Here is an 18,752-nt window from a genome sequence, read left to right on the forward strand (position 1 = left end):
GTCAAAGGCCTGTTGGCATTCCACAGTCCAGTTCACTTTCTTGGGCATTTTCTTGGAGGTGAGTTCAGTGAGGGCTGTCACAATGGATCCATATCCCTTCACAAACCTCCTGTAATACCCAGTCAAGCCAGGGAATGCCCTGACTTGAGTCTGGGTTTTTGGAGAATAGTCTGGATCTTGGGTTGGAGTGGCTGAACTTGGCCTCCACCTACAAGGTGGCCCAAGTAAACCACAGTTCCCTGCCCTATCTGGCATTTGGATGCCTTGAGAGAGAGGCCTGCAGATTGCAGAGCCTTCAAAACCTTCTTCAGGTGGACCAGGTGATCCTGCCAGGTGGAGCTAAAGACAGCAATATCATCAAGATAAGCTGTGCTAAAGGACTCCAAGCCAGCAAGGACTTGATTCACCAACCTTTGGAAGGTGGCAGGGGCATTCTTTAAACCAAAGGGCATAACAGTAAACTGATAATGCCCATCAGGTGTGGAGAATGCTGTTTTCTCTTTTGCTCCAGGTGCCATTTTTATTTGCCAGTACCCTGCTGTCAAGTCAAAGGTACTTAAGAATTTGGCAGCACCTAATTTGTCTATGAGCTCATCAGCTCTAGGAATTGGATGGGCGTCTGTCTTGGTGACAGAGTTGAGCCCTCTGTAGTCCACACAAAACCTCATCTCTTTCTTTCCATCTTTGGTGTGAGGTTTGGGGACTAAGACCACTGGGCTAGCCCAGGGGCTGTCAGAGCGCTCAATTACTCCCAATTCCAGCATCTTGTGGACTTCCACCTTGATGCTTTCCTTAACATGGTCAGACTGTCTAAAAATTTTGTTTTTGACAGGCATGCTGTCTCCTGTGTCCACATCATGGGTACACAGGTGTGTCTGACCAGGGGTTAGGGAGAAGTGTTCAGGAAACTGTTGTAGGACTCTCCTACAATCAGCTTGCTGTTGGCCAGAGAGGGTGTCTGAGTAGATCACTCCATCTACTGAGCCATCTTTTGGGTCTGATGACAGAAGATCAGGGAGAGGTTCACTCTCTGCCTCCTGATCCTCATCTGTTACCATCAACAGATTTACATCAGCCCTGTCATGGAAGAGCTTAAGGCGGTTCACATGGATCACCCTCTTGGGGCTCCTGCTTGTGCCCAGGTCCACCAGGTAGGTGACCTGACTCTTCCTTTCTAGCACTGGGTAAGGGCCACTCCATTTGTCCTGAAGTGCCCTGGGAGCCACAGGCTCCAGAACCCAGATTTTCTGCCCTGGTTGGAACTCAACCATTGCAGCCTTTTGGTCATACCAAAACTTCTGGAGCTGTTGGCTGGCCTCAAGGTTTTTGGTTGCCTTTTCCATGTACTCTGCCATTCTAGAGCGAAGGCCAAGTACATAGTCCACTATGTCTTGTTTAGGCTCATGAAGAGGTCTCTCCCAGCCTTCTTTAACAAGAGCAAGTGGTCCCCTTACAGGGTGACCAAACAGAAGTTCAAAGGGTGAGAATCCTACTCCCTTCTGTGGCACCTCTCTGTAAGCAAAAAGCAGACATGGCAAGAGGACATCCCATCTCCTTTTGAGTTTTTCTGGGAGCCCCATGATCATGCCTTTTAATGTCTTGTTGAATCTCTCAACTAAGCCATTAGTTTGTGGATGGTATGGTGTAGTGAATTTGTAAGTCACTCCACACTCATTCCACATGTGTTTTAGGTATGCTGACATGAAGTTGGTACCTCTGTCAGACACCACCTCCTTAGGGAAACCCACTCTGGTAAAGATACCAATGAGGGCCTTGGCTACTGCAGGGGCAGTAGTCGACCTAAGGGGAATAGCTTCAGGATACCTAGTAGCATGATCCACTACTACTAGGATATACATATTTCCTGAGGCTGTGGGAGGTTCTAGTGGACCAACTATGTCCACACCCACTCTTTCAAAGGGGACCCCCACCACTGGAAGTGGAATGAGGGGGGCCTTTGGGTGCCCACCTGTCTTACCACTGGATTGACAGGTGGGGCAGGAGAGGCAAAACTCCTTAACCTTCTGGGACATATTGGGCCAGTAGAAGTGGTTGACTAACCTCTCCCACGTCTTGGTTTGTCCCAAATGCCCAGCAAGGGGAATATCATGGGCTAAGGTCAGAATAAACTCTCTGAACGACTGAGGCACTACCACTCTCCTAGTGGCACCAGGTTTGGGGTCTCTGGCCTCAGTGTACAGGAGTCCATCTTCCCAATAGACCCTATGTGTTCCATTTTTCTTGCCCTTGGACTCTTCAGCAGCTTGCTGCCTAAGGCCTTCAAGAGAGGGACAGGTTTCTTGTCCCTTACACAGCTCCTCCCTTGAGGGTCCCCCTGGGCCTAAGAGCTCAACCTGATAAGGTTCAAGCTCCAAAGGCTCAGTTCCCTCAGAGGGCAGAACTTCTTCCTGAGAAGAGAGGTTCTCTTTTTCTGACTGTGTTGCAGTTGGTTTCCCAACTGACTTTCCTTTTCTCTTGGTAGGCTGGGCCATTTTTCCAGACTCCAGCTCTACTTTTTCACCCTGTGCCTTGCATTGTGCTCTTGTTTTTACACACACCAGTTCAGGGATACCCAGCATGGCTGCATGGGTTTTTAGTTCTACCTCAGCCCATGCTGAGGACTCCAGGTCATTTCCAAGCAGACAGTCTACTGGGATGTTTGAGGAGACCACCACCTGTTTCAGGTCATTGACCCCTCCCCATTCTAAAGTTACCATTGCCATGGGATGTGCTTTAGTCTGATTGTCAGCGTTGGTGACTGTATAAGTTTTTCCAGTCAGGTATTGGCCAGGGGAAACCAGTTTCTCTGTCACCATGGTGACACTGGCACCTGTATCCCTCAGGCCCTCTACACTTGTCCCATTAATAAAGAGCTGCTGCCTGTATTTTTGCATGTTAGGCGGCCAGGCAGCTAGTGTGGCTAAATCCACCCCACCCTCAGAGACTAGAGTAGCTTCAGTGTGGACCCTGATTTGCTCTGGGCACACTGTTGATCCCACTTGGAGACTAGCCATTCCAGTGTTACCTGGATTGGAGTTTGAAGTGGAACTTTTCTTGGGACAGGCCTTGTCTCCAGTTTGGTGTCCAGACTGACTACAGTTTCGACACCAGGCCTTTTTGGGATCAAAGTTTTTACCCTTGTACTCAGGATTGTTTTGTGAAGAGGCTCTGGGCCCACCCTCCTGTGCAGGTTTTTGGGGGCCTGTAGAAGACTCTTTACTATTTTTATTTTTGGCTGTCTCACCACCTTTCCCCTGGGGAGGTTTTGTGACCCCTTTCTTTTGGTCACCCCCTGTGGAAGTTTTGGACACCCTTGTCTTGACCCAATGGTCCGCCTTCTTTCCCAATTCTTGGGGAGAAATTGGTCCTAGGTCTACCAGATGCTGATGCAGTTTATCATTGAAACAATTACTTAACAGGTGTTCTTTCACAAATAAATTGTACAGCCCATCATAATTACTTACACCACTGCCTTGAATCCAACCATCTAGTGTTTTTACTGAGTAGTCTACAAAGTCAACCCAGGTCTGGCTCGAGGATTTTTGAGCCCCCCTGAATCTAATCCTATACTCCTCAGTGGAGAATCCAAAGCCCTCAATCAGGGTACCCTTCATGAGGTCATAAGATTCTGCATCTTTTCCAGAGAGTGTGAGGAGTCTATCCCTACACTTTCCTGTGAACATTTCCCAAAGGAGAGCACCCCAGTGAGATCTGTTCACTTTTCTGGTTACACAAGCCCTCTCAAAAGCTGTGAACCATTTGGTGATGTCATCACCATCTTCATATTTAGTTACAATCCCTTTAGGGATTTTCAACATGTCAGGAGAATCTCTGACCCTATTTATGTTGCTGCCACCATTGATGGGTCCTAGGCCCATCTCTTGTCTTTCCCTCTCTATGGCTAGGATCTGTCTTTCCAAAGCCAATCTTTTGGCCATCCTGGCTAACTGGATGTCCTCTTCACTGGAGTTATCCTCAGTGATTTCAGAGTTGTTGGTCCCTCCTGTGAGGGAACCAGCATCTCTGACTATTATTTGTGGAGTCAGGGCTTGAGAAGCCCTGCTCTCCCTAAGTAGGACTGGAGGGGGGGAATTTCCCTCCAAGTCACTATCTTCATCCTCTGAGTTGCCATCCTCAGAGGGGTTGGCCTTTTCAAACTCTGCCAAAAGCTCCTGGAGCTGTACTTTGGTAGGTTTGGGGCCCATTGCTATTTTCTTTAGTTTACAGAGTGACCTTAGCTCTCTCATCTGTAGATGGAGGTAAGGTGTGGTGTCGAGTTCCACCACAGTCACATCTGTGCTAGACATTTTGCTTCTAAAAGTTGGAATACTTTAAGAATCTAAAACTGGTTCTAGAATCTAATTCAAACTTTTACAAACTTTTAAACTCTAAAAGAAATGCTAACAGGGACTAACACAAGGCCCTAGCAGGACTTTAAAGAATTTAGAAAACTTTTCAAATTGCAAAAATCAATTTCTAATGACAATTTTGGAATTTGTCGTGTGATCAGGTATTGGCTGAGTAGTCCAGCAAATGCAAAGTCTTGTACCCCACCGCTGATCCACCAATGTAGGAAGTTGGCTCTGTATGTGCTATTTCAAAGTAAGGAATAGCATGCACAGAGTCCAAGGGTTCCCCTTAGAGGTAAAATAGTGGTAAAAATAGATAATACTAATGCTCTATTTTGTGGTAGTGTGGTCGAGCAGTAGGCTTATCCAAGGAGTAGTGTTAAGCATTTGTTGTACATACACATAGACAATAAATGAGGTACACACAGAGACAAATCCAGCCAGTAGGTTTTGTTATAGAAAAATATCTTTTCTTAGTTTATTTTAAGAACCACAGGTTCAAATTTAACATGTAATATCTTGTTTGAAAGGTATTGCAGGTAAGTACATTAGGAACTTTGAATCATTTCAATTGCATGTATACTTTTCAAGTTATTCACAAATAGCTATTTCAAAAGTGGACACAGTGCAATTTTCACAGTTCCTGGGGGAGGTAAGTTTTTGTTAGTTTTACCAGGTAAGTACGACACTTACAGGGTTCAGTTCTTGGTCCAAGGTAGCCCACCGTTGGGGGTTCAGAGCAACCCCAAAGTTACCACACCAGCAGCTCAGGGCCGGTCAGGTGCAGAGTTCAAAGTGGTGCCCAAAACGCATAGGCTTCAATGGAGAGAAGGGGGTGCCCCGGTTCCAGTCTGCCAGCAGGTAAGTACCCGCGTCTTCGGAGGGCAGACCAGGGGGGTTTTGTAGGGCACCGGGGGGGGACACAAGCCCACACAGAAATTTCACCCTCAGCGGCGCGGGGGCGGCCGGGTGCAGTGTTAGAACAAGCGTCGGGTTCGCAATGGAAGTCAATGAGAGATCAAGGGATCTCTTCAGCGCTGCAGGCAGGCAAGGGGGGGGCTTCCTCGGGGAAACCTCCACTTGGGCAAGGGAGAGGGACTCCTGGGGGTCACTTCTGCAGTGAAAGTCCGGTCCTTCAGGTCCTGGGGGCTGCGGGTGCAGGGTCTTTTCCAGGCGTCGGGACTTAGGTTTCAGAGAGTCGCGGTCAGGGGAAGCCTCGGGATTCCCTCTGCAGGCGGCGCTGTGGGGGCTCAGGGGGGACAGGTTTTGGTACTCACAGTCGTAGAGTAGTCCGGGGGTCCTCCCTGAGGTGTTGGTTCTCCACCAGCCGAGTCGGGGTCGCCGGGTGCAGTGTTGCAAGTCTCACGCTTCTTGCAGGGAGTTGCAGGGTTCTTTAAAGCTGCTTCTTGAAACAAAGTTGCAGTCTTTTTGGAGCAGGTCCGCTGTCCTCGGGAGTTTCTTGTCGTCGTCGAAGCAGGGCAGTCCTCAGAGGATTCAGAGGTCGCTGGTCCCTTTGGAAGGCGTCGCTGGAGCAGAGTTCTTTGGAAGGCAGGAGACAGGCCGGTGAGTTTCTGGAGCCAAGGCAGTTGTTGTCTTCTGGTCTTCCTCTGCAGGGGTTTTCAGCTGGGCAGTCCTTCTTCTTCTTGTTGCAGGAATCTAATTTTCTAGGGTTCAGGGTAGCCCTTAAATACTAAATGTAAGGGCGTGTTTAGGTCTGGGGGGTTAGTAGCCAATGGCTACTAGCCCTGAGGGTGGGTACACCCTCTTTGTGCCTCCTCCCAAGGGGAGGGGGTCACAATCCTAACCCTATTGGGGGAATCCTCCATCTGCAAGATGGAGGATTTCTAAAAGTTAGAGTCACCTCAGCTCAGGACACCTTAGGGGCTGGCCTGACTGGCCAGTGACTCCTCCTTGTTGCTTTCTTTGTTCCCTCCAGCCTTGCCGCCAAAAGTGGGGGCCGTGGCCGGAGGGGGCGGGCAACTCCACTAAGCTGGAGTGCCCTGCTGGGCTGTGACAAAGGGGTGAGCCTGTGAGGCTCACCGCCAGGTGTTACAGTTCCTGCCTGGGGGAGGTGTTAGCATCTCCACCCAGTGCAGGCTTTGTTACTGGCCTCAGAGTGACAAAGGCACTCTCCCCATGGGGCCAGCAACATGTCTCTAGTGTGGCAGGCTGCTGGAACTAGTCAGCCTACACAGATAGTCGGTTAAGTTTCAGGGGGCACCTCTAAGGTGCCCTCTGGGGTGTATTTTGCAATAAAATGTACACTGGCATCAGTGTGCATTTATTGTGCTGAGAAGTTTGATACCAAACTTCCCAGTTTTCAGTGTAGCCATTATGGTGCTGTGGAGTTCGTGTTTGACAAACTCCCAGACCATATACTCTTATGGCTACCCTGCACTTACAATGTCTAAGGTTTTGTTTAGACACTGTAGGGGTACCATGCTCATGCACTGGTACCCTCACCTATGGTATAGTGCACCCTGCCTTAGGGCTGTAAGGCCTGCTAGAGGGGTGACTGACCTATACTTGCATAGGCAGTGAGAGGCTGGCATGGCACCCTGAGGGGAGTGCCATGTCGACTTACTCGTTTTGTTCTCACTAGCACACACAAGCTGGCAAGCAGTGTGTCTGTGCTGAGTGAGAGGTCTCCAGGGTGGCATAAGACATGCTGCAGCCCTTAGAGACCTTCCTTGGCATCAGGGCCCTTGGTACTAGAAGTACCAGTTACAAGGGACTTATCTGGATGCCAGGGTCTGCCAATTGTGGATACAAAAGTACAGGTTAGGGAAAGAACACGGGTGCTGGGGCCTGGTTAGCAGGCCTCAGCACACTTTCAATTGTAAACATAGCATCAGCAAAGGCAAAAAGTCAGGGGGCAACCATGCCAAGGAGGCATTTCCTTACAAGAAGTTAATATTAAATTGCCATTAGAGCAGAGCAGTGGTTTTGAGCAACATAAACATTTCACTTTGTCATTCATTACTGCTGGCTTTCCATGCATGTGATGCCTCTGTTTTGTGATCACAGTAAGCTGAGAAGTTACATCAGATAAATTCCTCTATATGCAATGGGAAGTGCAACGAGGAATGGATATTTGGTCTTTTTACAAGTGGTTGCCAGAGCAGTGGCTAGTTAAAACAATTAGATCACTATCACAAACTAATGGTGCAAGGTTGCAACATTTACCTGCTTGTATCAAGCTCATTCAAACGCCATCTCTTGACTTTTTCTCACACATCGAGCTACTTTTCTTCTGAATTCACCATTGGGATCTTCTCTCCATTCTTTCTGTAACGTTGGAATGAGGAGGAGGAGGGGCAGTTAGGGAAGAAAGGAGGCGAAGGTCAGACATCGCTTTATCATCTTGTTCAAGAATGGAATACCAGTTTAAAATCATACTCGGTTATTAGTCATACGATGAATATGTGATTCGAATGACATCACCAATTTGAGATCTGATGCACGAAGCACAGCATGTAGACAAGACATAATAGTAAGCAAGAGATTTTCAAAACCATAGACTGAAATCCCACACTGAGTAAAGACTGGTCCTAGACCAGTGTGTGGCACAATTCTTCAAGCAATACAGGTACAATTTCCAACACTGGTGAAGCGCAAACAGCGGTATGGGTGGAGACATACAGCAAAGGATCCATGTCCTTTGTCCAGTAACATTCAGAGGTGCACATCTCTCTGCATGGCCTTGCTATAAAGATGTTGTTAAAGTAAGGAAACATAACTTGTAAATCTAGTTCTCTGCCACGGGCATGGCCTTTGAATTAATAAAAATAGACTACCTATAACACATTGTGTCTGGTAAACCTAAAAGCTTGGACACTACGCCTGCAAGATGGTAAAACATTTTTTTTATAAATGAAGCTAATTGGAATTACATTCTTACCCTATAAATTACATTTGTTTAAAATCGAGTTCTATTTCTCCCCGCAAAAAAAAAAAAAGAAAAAAAAAAAAAAAAAAAGGAAAATAAATCAGATCCTTTATGGAATCTGGGAGCTCCAATTCCGCAAAATGACCAGCAGTGTTAATCAGTCCATTTCCAGAAGACACTCTGGCGTAATGAGCAGTACCGTGGAAGAATGTCCCACAAGTGGCGAGACTCTATAGGCATTTTGACAGACAGTCTGTGGGAAGATTTAGATGGCTGTGCTACTGCTGTGATATTCGAGAACAGTAGATTCTGGTCAGTGGCGAAGATTATGATGAATGGTCTCCTGTGACATCTTGGATAAGAGACATAACCTACACGGTGTTTCCAGCCTCATTCTTGTGATCAGACACAAGGATCTGGATACCACCACTGGCATACGCAGTCAGGAGAAATGCAAGCCATCTTTGTTTTGTGAGGGTTTCACTTGATCAGCGAAAGGTATTTCGGAAAAAGCAAAGTTTATATTCCTTTTCAGTCTATGAAAACAGCATTCGCCATGGAGTGCCTTCTATGTACATGGGGCCAAAGTCTGTTTAATTTCTTGCAGTGCAAAACAACTGATTTGCTGTTGGTCTCTTCCGGGGAATATGTTTTTGAAAACATAGTCATTTGCACACACCTTGTATTTTTCAGATGATTTTTAGTTCATCGGCCTTTGTGCCTGATGGCCCAGCATGCAGACAGCAGAAGCCTGGAAGTCTTGGGCTAGAGAGCCACAAACCTATACCAAATCTTACTCCTTCACCATTTCCCTTACAATTAAAGTTCCTTCTTAAGAAACTGTCCCAAAGCATCTATGAAGACTGGTTGTGAAGGAAGAGATTCTGCAAGGAGCCTCACCGTCAACATATCCTTCCTCTGGCACACCAAGAGAACAACTGAGTTGCAGGAGATCACTGAATTGGCTTTCTCAATCTCTTGTTCTTTGGCACCATTAGAGGTCTCTCATGAAGTACTGTAATAAGGTCCATAAGTATACACAATGGCACAGAGCCCAAAAGATGAAATCTGGCTGGCTGTCAGGAATAGACTGAAGTTGAAGATATTTCTAGTGTACAGAACACAGTCTTTCCTCCAAAGGATACACATCAGCAACACATCTATCTAAAGCCACTGCTGAACTAGCACGGTTGTCAACTTTGCATATCTTACTTGCAGTCCCAGGTTTTGTAGAACCAGAAGTCACAACATCTTGCCACACATTCAGGAATCCGTTGCCTGGACCAACCAGTTGTCTAACTGGTATTGGAGTATTTCCCTTCAGATAAGCTGCCATTACTGGCAAGCACTTGACAAAAATAGTAAAGAGCAGACTGCATTCAGAAAGGCAGAATGTTGTATTGAGAGAACATGGTGGCAATTTTGAAATCATGCATTGACAAAGCTAAAAGGACTCCGCTCTCAAATGCCAAGCTATTGTCTTTGCCAGAGCTTTTTGCTATTCCTATAAACGCACACAACTAGCATTGTTGCAAAGTGTTTTTATTAATGAAATTCCAATTAAAGATGGACTCCAATGTGCACATCATAAAGCATACGCACCCAGGCGTGGTGATGCACAGCAGCTAATTTTAGTTACCTGTAGACTATAAATAAATACGATTTTTATAAAGTCGAAAAGTGCATGATCGAGTCCGCAAAAAATATTTATATAAATAAAATGAGCTGGGGCAAGGGAGGCAACTAGAAAAAGTGCACAGGGGAGGGAGAAGGAACAATAATAAAACTCACCAGAATAAGACAGAGCGGGCAGAATGAAAGGAATGCGTGAGAAATAACAAATAGGAAGAAAACAGCAGGAACACCTGCACTCCCATGAACTACTAAATTTAAAATAACACACACTCACATGGACCACTAAATCAAGACCTAATGGCATTTTTTTTTTTTTTGAAGCATGCTTCTGTGATACAGCGACCACTGCCATTTTTATCTGTTGGTCACTTTTTCACTGTTGGATAGTCCATCCCATCACTGTATATTTGTTGACTGTCTTTGATCACCCTATCAGGCCCTCTTCCACTGCACTGTCTATTTTATACACGACATCCTCTGGGTCCAGGTGCTTTAACTAAAGGAGACACCCGTTTCCAGTTTGTCCTTTTATCGTAAGCTTCCAAATTTGAAGGTCTTGGAAACAGAATTAGTATTTTTACTTTCAGTGGGATATACATACTTTGTAACTCACTGAATTAGTTCTTTATAGTTGGAAAGACACTAACAAGACTATTGTGGAAAGTCATCAAATTAAAGGTAGACAACAAAGCTGCCCAGTCATGGCAAGAATGACCGAATGCCCACTTTGTGTATGCAATGTATTCCAAACAGCAGCTCTGGCCAACAATCAAAAAAGCCGTCTGCAGCAGAGACCTAAATAAACTTCTTATGTTTTCTGGTAACTGGGCTGCAAATGTATGCGTCCTGCAGGCTATATTGGTGATTATATGGGATGGAGAGCAAGTTGAAATTCTAATTTCTTAATCCATTAGTTTGTGGCCCTGTGATCTAATATGGGATGAAATTCCTGTTCGGAATTTGTTTACCTTGAAGCAGCAAAAATATGTACCATGATTCCTTTGGCCTCTTAGACGTTCTTGCTTTTTCTAAACCCAAGGACTGGCGTCCTACAACAAGCGGGCCAGACAAAAAAAAAAAAAAAAAAAAAAAAAAAAAGCTGCCAAGTCAAAATGTGAGTTTTTAACCATGCTGTGCAACATTTAGTAGCAAATTGTCATTTATTATACGTTGTCCAATTGAAAGGTGATTTGTGTTTCATTCTAACAAGTGCATCTCATTGCAGGAACAGCAATGATCGTTGTTATTGGATGTTTTACGGACAGCTGCTGGTTTCTTCCATCACTTTTTTTTATTTTATCTTGGCTGATGCCGAGAATGTTTTATTGGTGGTGCTGATGCTACAGGCCAGCAAAGTATGAAACCGCAGCTGGGGCAAGACTTTCGATTCGGTTTCTGTTATAAGCCAGGGCTTCCTGTCCACAAAGCTCACGAACTTCAAAGTTTCAGTTTTAGTCTTCATTTTCTGGACTTCGTTAAAAAAAAAATATAAAAAATAAAAATAAAAAAAACACTCCACTAAACTCAAAGGGGATATTTCCAGACAAAGGAAGTTTCAGAATCCCATACAATGCATTTTACCGAGGAAATACACACAGGGAATAATCATAGCCATGATGAACTTTGTGTACTAACTGTGACACTGGCAAGTAGCTGAATTCTATTGAACATTTCCAGAAGTGTTCATAACCTGTTTGAGGAAAATGCAACTAAGCCAACTGTAAATGAATACATCACAAGTACACATTGTTTCCATTTGCATGAATAAAACCATTTTGTAAGTTATTTTTTAAACTTCCACTCACCTCAAATGGTCAGTTCTTAATTTAATTGGTACTAACAATTACCAGTAAACTACTACGGTTCTGTGTCACATTAGAATAGTGCGAGGGTATCCTTGTCCCACACTGCAGAAACATGAAATGGATTGTTTGCACTCTGGGATTCCATAAAGGAACAGTGTCAAAAATCTCCCATTTTAAGAATGTTGCCTACATGTTCTGCTTGTTTTTGGGTGTATTAAAGTGGTATTTTTACCCAGATGTATTTTATATTATTAATGTGTTCCATTTAATTTAAAAAAAAGACAGAAACGTATCTTTTCTAAGGAGCTAGGTCTCAAAAATGAAAATTCCATCTTTTAAAACATGACCAAGGGTTCTACAAAAAGGTTAATATTTTCTAATGCTTCTGAAAAGAAGAACTTTTTTTTTTAAATGCCATCATAGAGAAAGACAGCAAACATACCTCAGGTGTGCCATCCAAGACAATCAAACAGACAAAGGCCCTCATTCTGACCTTGGCGGGCGGCGGAGGCCGCCCGCCAAAGTCCCGCCGTCAGGTTACCGTTCCGCGGTCGAAAGACCGCGGCGGTAATTCTGACTTTCCCGCTGGGCTGGCGGGCGGTCGCCTTCAGACCGCCAGCCAGCCCAGCGGGAAAGAGGCTTCCACGATGAAGCCGGCTCGGAATCGAGCCGGCGGAGTGGAAGCTGTGCGACGGGTGCAGTTGCACCCGTCGCGTATTTCACTGTCTGCGCAGCAGACAGTGAAATACATGTAGGGGCCCTCTTACGGGGGCCCCTGCAATGCCCATGCCAGTGGCATGGGCACTGCAGGGGCCCCCAGGGGCCCCGCGACCCCCCCTACCGCCATCCGGATCTCGGCGGTCCGACCGCCGGGATCTGGATGGCGGTAGGGGGGGGTCGGAATCCCCGCGGCGGTGCAGCAAGCTGCGCCGCCGCGGAGGATTCAATGGGGCCGCGGTACACTGGCGGGACCCCGCCAGTGGTGCCGGTCCGACCGCGGCTTTACCGCCGCGGTCGGAATCCCCATTGGAGCACCGCCGGCCTGTCGGCGGTGCTCCCGCGGTCCTCCGCCCTGGCGGTCAAAGACCGCCAGGGTCAGAATGACCACCAAAGTGTATGTGCGTCGTTTTCTTCTGCACTCCCGCTTAGAATGCTTAAAATAGGGGTGTCGCTTGCACCTTTCTTTGGGGGGGTGCGGGGGGGGGACATAGGAGGACCAATTTGCAAGATTTGACAGGCAGAAAAATACAACGGTAGGCAAACTGGAATTTTAGAATGTCAATGCAGGAGGACTACTACTTATTTCAGCACCAAACTAATCTCACACTTTTCTTTCCTGTCTTCTGGCCAGGCACAGAAGAGTCAGCCCTTAAAACCTGCCAAGAGTACAGCATCACTCCAAATATAGCCTTCACTCCTCAGGTCTTCAAAACAGGGACACCAAAAATAAAGGATTCTGCAAATTTTGAGTGGGGCAACATGCAAGTGGGACCCATGTGGGCAGTTAATTCAACTGGCAAGATTTGTCATCCGAAGTATGCTTTTTTCCCACTTTATTCTTCAAATATGGCCAGGTTAATAAAAGTAACTTCCACTTGAATTCTGTGTATATATGTTACCAAAAACAATATATGTTTCTCGTAATAAACACTCTTTAGTGCTTCACAGGGGTTTGAAGATTACACCAACTGATTTAGAGTGAGATTTACTGTCAACGTAAATGGGTGTGAACAGTAAGTGTTGACTCTTATTAGGCATTCTTAAGTTCTGAACAAATTTTCTGACATAACAATGGCTACCAAAGAAAATACACAAGACCCGGAGATCATCAGGTCGAAGTGATGGAGTTGTCTGTGGTGGTCTATCAATTGCAAATACCTTTCTCTAACACAAGCATTCCAAGGTCATTTCACAACACATATCATTATGCTATGGTCATTATCTTTTTTTAGATTGCTAGCAAGGTGATCTAATTTTACAGAAACTCTCGAAATAGGTTTTAAGGTTTGTTCAGTTGTCAATATCTAGAACACTCCTCACTAGCATCCTTTGGCCCGTATACTGGGAGGATAAGTAAAAGGCTTTGCTGTAAGGGCTACTTAAACGTATGGGCTGGAAATCAGTATAACATTGCATGGACTAGAACTTCAACATAAGATATACTACGGAAGAGAATCTTCACAGTGTGAAGCTAGTGGTCCCTTTCAAACACCAAATGCACATTCACGGAAAACTTAATGCCCAAAACTTTTGTGATCCAACAAAACTGAATTAGTGAAGATTTTTATATGACGCAAACCACATAATATTATTCTTCAAACTCTTAGAGAGCAGGAGATCGGTTTCAAAATGGCACTTCGTATCCCTGGAAGATTTCGGGCTCATTTTGGAATAGGCCAAGAGCAATTTTTGCAATATACAAGCTTCTCACGTATGGCTCGGGGGATTTGGATGACTTTCCCAGAGGAGCCTGACGAATCTCACGTTCTGCAGATGATATTAGATACTGGTTTGGCCAGGGGCCTCCTTTCCCACCTATATAAGGCCTTTAAGAAAGACAGACAGACGGACGGATGTGTCGTTGGTACAAAGTGCTTGGGATGCAAATTTAGAGGCACCACTCACTGATCAAGAGGAGTCGAGCCCAGGCACAAGTGCTAGGTCTACCTACAAAGAGCATACCTGACGCCACAGCAGCTACATCGGATTTACCCAACGCACCCTGCAGAATGTGCTCGCTGTGGCATATCCTCAGCCACATTTGGTCATGTCACATGGGACTGCAGGAGGCTACAGCCTTCTCGACCACAATCATAAGGGAGTTGGGCAGAATGGCAGCAGTAAAGGTGGATCTGCCGAGGCGCCATTGCCTTTTAGATCTACTGCCCCTAAGAAAGGCAGGAAAATGCAGTCTGTCCAATTGGGGCTGGTACTCGCAAGACATCATGTTGCCATTTACTGGGCCAGCCCGACCCCTCAAACAAGAATCAAATGGCAGACTGACTTCCTGGAACGGGCTGTGGCAAAAGAATGCAGACTCTGAAAGGTCTGAACGGACGTATATGCCGAGCAGGATTTGCAGTTCTCGGGTGACATGGTCGACCACTTTGGGGAGGGAGACACAGTGCTATCAAATAGCTCAGCTCCGAGATCACCTGGAGACAGAGCAGGTGTTGCTCATGGGATGCCTGCTGGGTGGATGTGCCTAAAAAGGACTGGGGGGAAAGACACCCAGGACCCTTCCAATGAGGACTAGAAGTCTGGGAATGTTGTAGATGAGTGCCTGCATGTGGAAGATACTAGATGGAATATTGAGTGCGTACTTTTTCTACTCCTAGATCCGGAGACATTAGCTCTGTTCTGCCATTAGTGGGCTGGGTTATCCATTGCGATGGTTGAAAGTAAGCCCCTTCCCCATCTCCACCCCCTCTAAGGGGCCACAGCCCCCACGTTCTGGCCACCCCCACCGAGCGAGAGAATACAGGAACTGCTGGTTCACTGTTTGGGACTCTGTATGACTAATGGTGGGAATTTGCTGTATTGTGTGTTGAGGCTTTTGTAATTTCAGTTATATTCACTTAAATGCGAATAAACACTATTCACAATTCATTTTCGGTATTCAGTTTTGGAACTACAGGATACTCTCAGAATTCGGCTAACAAAGCGCAACCCGCTTTGCTGACTAATCTGCAAGATATTACCAGTCATGAGTTTATAATTTGGCAAAAAAAAAAAAAAAACACACACACAATCCCGGAAAGGGGGGGCGGGGGTAGGCGATGTATAGAGAGGGAGGAAAAAAAAAACAAAAAAAAAAAAAAAAAAAAAAAAAACACACCACACACACCTACCCACCATGTCTTTCAGACAGGGCTGGTCCTTTTTGTTGATGGCAGTCCCACCAATAACCTGGCACCGCCACTCAACATAGGGATATATGTACCTGGATTTTTCTATACCGTTTTTTTCAAATTTTCAAAAACGTTTGGATCAGGCAAAATTAGGTCAAAGTAGTAGTGTGTGCTTTAATAGGTGCGACACAACCAACAACCATGATTTTTCCTGTTTTTATTGGCTAGCAGGGGAGACAGCATACACATTTAAACTGAAGTTAAATAGATTTCTTATAAACGTGCTTATCAAAAGAAAGAGGTCGTGGTTGCATCACAGCGCTGAACACTAATCATTGCCAAAATTATGGTTTAAAAACAACAGGGTCCGAGTAGTTACAGCTCTGGTATGGGAATACACGGTACATTTTGTAATCGGCAAACCAACGTTTAATCAACATTCATCAAAAATACAAAAAGAGAACACTCACTGCAGCATCCACATTTGCGGGAGAGTCGCTGTTAGGATCTGCTAGCATAGATATAACACTGATCATGATGGTTTCCACTGTGTGGATGGGAAGCCAGCGCTCTTCTGGTTTTTCATAACCAAACTTATCCTCTCCAGGCTCATGAAGGATGGAAATGCAGACATCCCCATTCTTTGCAACTAAATTAAACATAGGAAAGGAGATAAATGTATGTGCAACAGGAAACAAATAAATTGTACAAATATTTCGATGGGCTTGCAAGACTATTACAAAATGTACTCAGCAAGCAAAAAAATGTTAACATACAGACTCATCACTCATGAATAATTCATTTACGTGGGGTGCACAACTTCTCACGGAGTGTCCATTTTTTAAAGTAAGATACATATTTAGAAGCAAGCTTAGCAGGGAGAAGCTCATGCATACACCACTTTAAAAAAGAGGCATTGACTAAAGCCAGCAGGTATCGCCTGACAATGTTGAGAGGGTAATGCGACTGCCCAATTTCCCATATTTAAAAAAAAAAAAAAATTCTATAGTTCCAGGAAGGCCATGGCGTTGTTAAACTACACACCGCATCTTGCATCAGGCAAAGCAACACCAATCTGAACAGTTTAGAAAACAATATTTTCATGGCTTTCTATAATTTTTTTCAATTATGGCTGGTCATCCCTACCGGCTATCCCATACCCTGTGGAGTGTAAAAGCCTCCCCTATATACTATAGGGAGCGGGGAGGCCTGTGGGCCTAAGGTGCGGAGCTGCTCCTCTTCTTCTTAACCTCAGAGAACAAACATAGCCTGGGCTGTGGGAATGTCAAATTAAGGTTCGATCCCCATGTTATACCCTACTAGACAGCCCAAGGTCTCAGAACATAATCACAGCTTATGCAGTGAGCCTGCATGCCTACCCACTTGATGCTCCCCTCCTGAAGCCCTAGGTGCTGTGCTTCTATGTGGACCTGGGCCACTATGTGCTTCACAGTGGTTGGAAGGTTGGGGAGGGGGTGGGGTTTCAAGTCTCCTCTGTGGAACAAAATGAAGCAGCAAATAATGACCTACTACTCACCTGCCTGTCCCACTCTCAAGATATGGGTCCTGTCCCAAACCTTTTGGGGACCTTTGCAGGAAGGGACTCTGCTCAGAGGCACGCTCCACAGGGTGCTATGCAAAACACTAGCCTTTTCAGAAGATTCCTCGCACCTCTCTCATTACCAAACCTTCCTTTCCAGGACATTCTCACCCCAAGCATTCAACAGGGAGGCGCAGGTAATCTGCAGGGGCACCCATAAATTCATCTGGCCAATCACACTCCTACTGTGTGGATGGACACTTACAGTCTGGTCCTCCCCACACATCCATCAATCTGCTTCCCTCACTGCTAGGAGAAAACAAAGATAGCTCAGCACCACTAGGGTGCGTCAGCTCTACCATGCAAGTGGGCAGATGCAAGCCTACAAAGATAATACCCTTCCTAATAACATCTGCATCCCTGCGTTCAACAATGTGGCACCTAAAAGCAGTTGGTGTATTAGCTTATTAACAGAAAATACAAATTGATTTTCTCAAAAGTCAACTGTTTAGGCCGCACTGCATTATGTTAGACGGTTTTCAATTTATTGGCTTTACCAACTTGCACACAAATAAACGTTAACTAGTGTGCAACCTGTATTATAATAGAATGTATTATGCCAAAAGTGGGTTTTTATAAATACATGTTACACACACAGGAAAGGACAACATATTTTATTTGTGAGACTGGACAGGTAGCACAGGCATTTTGATTGAAAGACTTCACATATTCTTGCTGATCCCACTTACACATGAATTTTTTGATTTTTGTATACACACACACAGTGAAATACCACACACTTTCTACTTCACTTCCGTCCTCCTTGCTTTACCTGAATGATGTGTGAAAAAAAAGATACGGTTGTGATACGGCGAAGATTGCACGTCAAAAGGTACATCACCAAGTGACCACATATTGGATTTACTACATTGTTGTATATTCTTTTAGAAGCAAGGCAAAATTACATTGGGTGCTACACATCTGAATAAAACGTCAGACACCTTCTCAAAGACAGGAAATGTATCGTACTTCTCTATTTTATGCAAACAAACAGCAAGAGCTGGACTGGCAAGGGGCTTATGAGGAGTAAGAACCAGTTTGAGAAATGTCTTTCAGGTGACTGGAAGGCTATGACATTTATTTACTTATCCATGCCTGGAGCAACAAGTCATTGTCTACAACTCTGAAAATGTAAATGATGTATCTTTAGTAGGCAGGTGTACCACAGCAGAACCCCCCAGTTGTATTAAACGTGATGAACTACTAACGCATACGTATTTTGCTGATCTCCTGCATCAAGTCTGTGTTGCTAAAATGCACTGCTGTCGACAAAGACAGCAGAACACTTTGACAGATCGGTTCTGAAAAAACAGAAAATGTGCAAGGTGCATAATCCGCAGCCACTGTAGCTCCACTTCCTTCCTTATGCAAAGTAACCTTCCTTCACTCCTCTTTCCGCCAACCTGCTGCCACCCACTATTCGGCTTCATGTCTCACGCCCTCCTGTAATGCCAGTTACCCTTCTGGAACCAGTCCCAACCTCTGTGCAGTGGCAGTGACACTGACACACACTTTTTGCACAACACAAATGTGGAACTAGGCTAGCCTCAGATGGCAATGCTAGCCACCACACTGCTTGCAAACGACAGGCTCATTCCACATGGAATAGGCTGTTGCAAGACA

General features: G+C 45.3%; 1 protein-coding gene across 1 annotated transcript in view; it reads right to left on the reverse strand.

The window, feature by feature from the left end:
* Positions 1–18,752, reverse strand: part of LOC138266271 (ubiquitin-conjugating enzyme E2 G1-like) — a 78,356-nt gene that overhangs the window by 41,172 nt on the left and 18,432 nt on the right. The window contains exons 4-5 of the mRNA XM_069214877.1: positions 16,000–16,178; positions 7,536–7,637 (exon numbers count right to left, since the gene is read on the reverse strand). Coding sequence (XP_069070978.1) covers positions 7,551–7,637; positions 16,000–16,178 — 266 coding nt within the window. The 3' untranslated portion in view covers positions 7,536–7,550. The remainder of the gene's footprint in view (positions 1–7,535; positions 7,638–15,999; positions 16,179–18,752) is intronic.

This window comes from Pleurodeles waltl, chromosome 11 (assembly GCF_031143425.1).
Source record: "Pleurodeles waltl isolate 20211129_DDA chromosome 11, aPleWal1.hap1.20221129, whole genome shotgun sequence".
Taxonomy (NCBI): Eukaryota; Metazoa; Chordata; class Amphibia; order Caudata; family Salamandridae; genus Pleurodeles; species Pleurodeles waltl.